Source organism: Coffea arabica, chromosome 9e (assembly GCF_036785885.1).
Source record: "Coffea arabica cultivar ET-39 chromosome 9e, Coffea Arabica ET-39 HiFi, whole genome shotgun sequence".
NCBI classification, from domain to species: Eukaryota; Viridiplantae; Streptophyta; class Magnoliopsida; order Gentianales; family Rubiaceae; genus Coffea; species Coffea arabica.
The window spans coordinates 12402227-12407977 of NC_092327.1; the positions used below are offsets into that span (position 1 = coordinate 12402227).

Genomic DNA, 5751 nt, shown 5'->3' on the forward strand with positions numbered 1-5751 from the left:
AGTTGAACATATCTTTTGTATAGCTCATGTATTAACTTTTGAAAACTTTTGTATGTCATTTTGGATTGTAATCGCTAAAGTTCAGATGTGAATGTTTACGTGCTCTTTCGGTTGGGTTCTGAGGGGTCGGTTACTATTATGGCCGACTCCGGATTTCATTTTCTTATTTTGGGTTATGTTGCCATTTTGACTTGGTTGCGCGCGTTGGTAAGTTCCGGAACGTATTAGATTGACGTAAACGGATCCGTAGTCCTGGCGAGAGCTGGGCAGGCAGTCCGCTAACCCCTTTGGTTCGCCTTAGGGGAAAGTGGGGCTGTTGCAGATTTCGTATCAGGGATACCAAGGATTCAGAGAGGGCACGACGCTATTTGGGTAATAGTGGATCGATTGACCAAGTCTGCTCACTTTTTGCCGATTAGTATGAAGTACTCCTTGGAAAAATTGGCTAAGTTGTACTTGGATGAAATCATAAGGTTGCATGGGATACTGGTGAGTATAGTATCAGATCGGGACCCTAGGTTTGTGTCTTGATTTTGGCAAAAGATGCAAGAGAGTTTAGGGACTAAACTGAATTTTAATACCACCTATCACCCGCAGACCGATGGATAATCGGAAAGGACAATCCAGACCTTAGAGGACATGTTGAGGTCTTGTATTTTGGATTTTGGAGAAAATTGGAGTCAGTACCTTATATTGGTGGAATTTGCTTATAACAATAGTTTCATACCACAATACAAATGGCTCCTTACGAAACCTTTTATGGTCGAAAGTGTCGATCTCCGATTCATTGGGACAAAATTGGAGAAAAGAAGATTTTGGACCCAACTACCCTACCTTGGATTGAGGAAGCTTTTGAAAAGGTGAAATTGATACGTCAGAAGATCCGAACGGTTCAAAGCCGTCAAAAGAGTTATGTGGATAATTGGAGGAAAGATTTGGAGTTTGAGATTGGAGATAAAGTATTCCTTAAAATTACACCTTTGAAAGCAAGCCTAATGGCGGGAAAAGGAAAAAAGTTACAACTGAAATTTGTGGGGCCCTATAAAGTTATCCAGCGCATCGGGAACATGGCTTACAAGTTGGAATTATCTTTGAGTTTATCCAGGATTCATGATGTCTTGCATGTCTCCATGCTTAAGAAACATTATCCCGACCCGTTCCATGTGTTACGATCGGAAGAAGTAGAAATTGATGAGAATTTGTCATATGAGTAAAGGCCGGTAAAGCTCTTAGATCGAAAAGTGAAGGAGTTAACACACCAGCAAATCCCTCTAGTGAAGTTTTATAGAGAAATCACGGAATTGAGGAAACAACTTGGGAAGTAGAAGAGAAGATCCGAAAGAAGTATCTAGAATTGTTTGTAAATCAAGGTATGAATTTCGAGAACGAAATTCTTTTAAGGGGGGAAAGATTTGAGGACCCGTATTTTTATTTTTATTTTATATTTATTTATTTATTTATTTATTTCACCGGTTTATCTAATTATTTATTTATTCATTTGCTCTAATTAATTTATTTCATTCATTTTAATTGCATCTGCATGATACATTGGTTCAATTTATATTTTAGCACATGTGTCTTTAAAGTTAATTTTTCTACTGCTCGATTAGTGAGAATTAGTGAAAACACGTTTTTCGAGATAATATGTAGTCCGAGAGTGCAGTGGTCTTGGAGAATTAAGGGTTATCAATTGTAAACTAAGAAAAGTTAATTGAGCGATTAGAGGTGAGTGAGTTGAATTAAACTCAATTAGAAACACTAATGTGTCACTATTCATTTGTTGACTTTTTGTACTGTAGACACCAAATTTTTGAATAATTTTATGTGGCATCTGTTTCATGATTTTCATTTTAGATTGCTTGCATTCGTTGTTTACTTTTAGTTTTAATTTTTGGTTTTAGCTTTTAAGTTTAAAGTTAGCGTAGAGTTTTTAGAAAAAAAAAGAAAAAGAAGACATCAAAAATATGTTTTAGTCATTTTGTTTTTATTCAAAGCTTTCTTGAAAGAGAAATGAAAATGAAAAATCACAAAAAAGGAAAAGAAAATTAAAAAAAAAGGAAAAAGGAAAATTTGTTCACAAAAATATGTTTATTTCTTTAAATTCAATCTTTGGGCACTTTAGTTATTTTATTAAGTTATTTTGAGAAAAAGAAAATGATGAAAAATGCAAAATTGGAAAAAATTAAAAATGGCCATTTTTGTTTAGTTTTTGGTTAAAGTTATTTTTGTTTTCTTCTTATTATTATTATTACTTGGTTTTTGTTAATTTGTTATTATTATTATTATTTATATTTTATCATTTATGTATTTATTAAGTTGAAAGTAAAAAAAAAAAAAAAAAAAAAGGAAAATTGTTGCCGCAGCATGAAAGCTGCGGACTTGCGCCGTTTGCAAAAAAAATCTGGGACGGCTCCTGAAGCTGCAAAATACAGAAAAAGGACAGAGGTTCTTAGGGTTGAACTGGGGATATAAAAGCTAAAGGAAATGGTAGCCGCAAAAAAGGAGAAAAAGGGTAAGCTTCGGGGAGAGTCAAGAACGAAAAAGAAAAACTGGGAGCTGAGAAGAAGAGAGCATCGACGGGCTGAAAGAAAATTGAGCAAGGGTTTTGGGGATGAGAAGGGAGTTAACGGCTAAGAAAAACTGAGAGAGTGAGTCGGGAGCAAGAACTAGATAAAGGGAAAGGTCAGAAGATTGCTTCTGGGGGGCGGCTGTGGATGAACGAAAGAACGAAACAGAGAGAGAGAGGATACGGATAGAGAGCTGGAGTTGAGGGGCTGTGAGAAAGAAACTAAGCTTGACGGGGAGAAGGAGGATAAAGACTCCATTTTTTTTATCAATCAAGCTTCGTACAAGAAAGAGAAACCAGAGGAAGAAGGAAGGGCGGCTGGGGGTTCGAGCGAGAGTAAGAGGGAAGTGAACGGCGGAAGAAAAACTGAGCAGAGGGAAAAACAAAGGAGAGGTTTGGAGGGGGAATCTGGGAAGCAAAAGAGACCAAGGAGGGAAGTGAGGAGAGCTTCGGGAGTTGCTGGAGTTTTTTCCATACCCGCTGCCAACCTTTGCCGAAACAGAAGCTTTGCGGTAACCCTTTTTTTTTTATCTTCATAGCTTAAAGTCGCTGCCTTTCGTTGATTATTTTTGCATGACAAGTTCGATAGGTTTCCAAATCTGTTTGTTGTTGTTAATTTCATCCTCAAGTTGTAGTTTAGTGGTAAAGGTGTTAACTTTGAAAAGAAAAATAACATTTCCTTGGCTGATTCGTTCGATTCTGCGTTTGAAATCACATGTCGGATGGTTGTTAAAGTTTCCAGTTTGTGTGTGTTTCATATTCGGATGCTCATGTTGAAATCTCAATTCCCTACGTTTGCAAAGTTTGAAGATAGCTTGAGGATTTTTTTTTTTGCTGGCTGAATTCAAATGAGGTGTGATTGTTTTTGCGCATGAAAGGGAGTCTGCTGCAATGACGGTTGTCGGCCCATTTGCCGCAGCCTTTCTCTTGCTTTCGGATGATGAAATTGCAGTAGCTTGATCACCTTGTTATTTGTGTAGTTGGATGTCGATTTCCAGTAGTAAAACATTCAAGTTAGGCATCCTAGCTGAAATGATAAAGCTGCGGCAATGATCCAATTAGGAAATGCAGGAATGTTTGCGATTGTTTCTGGTTTGCTTGGGTCGGATTTTAGCATGAATATGTATCATTTCTGATGTATCTTGAATCTGAAAGTTTGTTGGAAATTCATGATATGAGCTGCAGAGTTGCAGCAACAAATTGGAGATTGTGGCTTTTCTCTGTTTTGACTCTTTTGTTTAGCATGATTAACTGCTGTATGAGATGTCGGTCTTATGGAAGCTAATCAATATTGAGCTGGGAGTTTGTCTGAGTTGTTTGGGTAATTGGTGAGAAGCTTTGGCAGAAATTTAGCAACCAGAAATGGAGAAGGTTTCATTCGGTTCATGGGCTGGTTGGAGCATATGTTTTTGCAACTATCTTTGCTGCATTCTTGCTGTTTGTTTTTTGATTTCTTGGTTTGATTTCTATCCAAGGGGTTCATGAAAACTGAACAAAAATGATTGAGTTGAAAATTTGTGAATGAACAATGGAATGTAGGAAATGTTTTGATGGATTTCGTTTAGAGTTTTCTTACCAAAAGCTTCACAAGTTTGTGAAAGTGATTGCAGAAGCATTGTCTAAAGAAGAAAGCTACGTGATTGCATGCTTATGCATGAAGTAATTTCTACAAATTGATCTTTGATCCCCCAAATCCCCTCTTGATCTACTAAGGCCCAATTACATTCAAATTTCTTGCAATTAGATCCTAGGATAGTTGCAATTGGAACCATGGCTTGACTTTTTCTTTGCTATTTGACCTTTTAAAATTCCTTGAACATTTTGATTGGGGTTGCATGGTTGATTAATTTTCGCAATTGGATCTCTTTTGTGTGATTATGCCTTGATATGTTTTTTCATGTGAATTGTGGACAATGTTAATAGAATTCTAGGATCAAATCATGAAAGTTTGGTAGCTTGGAAGCATTGGTGGTCTTGATTTTATTTGATTTAAATTTTGCTTAGCTAATCTTGTTTCTAAAACTTTAATAATTTTCCATTTCTTCCTTTCGTGATTTTTTTGCACTTGATGGCGATAGATTCCACTCTCAGCATTTCAATTTAGCACTCCATTTTAGATTCTTGAGGCTTTTTATTTGAGACCGAGTTTTGCTTGCACATGCGTGGTCTATTCCATATTTAATTTTCGTTTCATGCTCAATTTCCATTTGTTTGTGTTTAATGGTTGTTTCGTGTGATTATTCGATAATTTAAGTGGTACCTTGACCTGTTTATTATTTTGGAGGGTAAATTAGTAATTTCACTACGTTAGGGCGTCGCTTCAAGGGAGGTACATTCTATCCTTCATTTGCACTTCATTTGACCCTACGTGCTCCTACGTGTTATGTGAATATGCATGCCTACTCCGCTTTCCTTACCTCCTTGCATGCATTTGCTTGCTTTTACTTTTATTTAAGTTTTATGGGGTATGTGTACACCTCTTGGCTTGTAATAGATAGGGCTCGGAGAGCATCTGGTCCATTTCCCTTTCCCCTTTATGCTTTTATGGGGTATGTGTACACCTCTTGGCTTGTAATAGATAGGGCTCGGAGAGCATCTGGTCCATTTCCCTTTCCCCTTTATGCTTTTATGGGGTATGTGTACACCTCTTGGCTTGTAATAGATAGTGCTCGGAGAGCATCTGGTCCATTCACCCTTTCCCTTTTATGCTTTTATGGGGTATGTGTACACCTCTTGGCTTGTAATAGATAGCGCTCGGAGAGCATCTGGTCCATTTCCCCTTCCCCTTGGTTGCTTGTTTTTGTTGCTACATGTTTAATTGCTTTAGTAGGCTCTTGCATCTAGTCGAGCATGCTAAGTGCTACGTGCTACGTGTTTACGAGCGTTTTGGCATGTCTACTTGCTTTCATAACCATGAATGAATGGAATGGATGAATGTACGTCACCACACTAGTCCAATGCTAGTTGTGGCTCATTAGGCCATCCCTTTTTGTTAGTGCATATTTGCATGTTCACTACATGTCATGCATTTTTCTTAGTTTTATCATTTGGCATGCTCCTCGAGCCCCTTTTCCCTCATTTTAGGATTTTTTGCATCTCATGCTAGTTAGGGTACATTTGCGTGAGAGTCCCCTTAAATATGGGATATAGACGAGTGTGGCTTTTTCTAAGCCTTAGCACGCTTG

At 37.6% G+C, this 5751-nt stretch overlaps 1 protein-coding gene across 1 annotated transcript; it reads left to right on the forward strand.

The window, feature by feature from the left end:
- Positions 1 to 737: 737 nt before the first annotated feature.
- LOC140014602 (uncharacterized) lies at positions 738 to 1214 on the forward strand. Its single transcript, XM_072065669.1, has one exon. It carries the CDS (start codon positions 738 to 740, stop codon positions 1212 to 1214), a length of 477 nt encoding a protein of 158 aa, XP_071921770.1.
- Positions 1215 to 5751: the final 4537 nt, after the last annotated feature.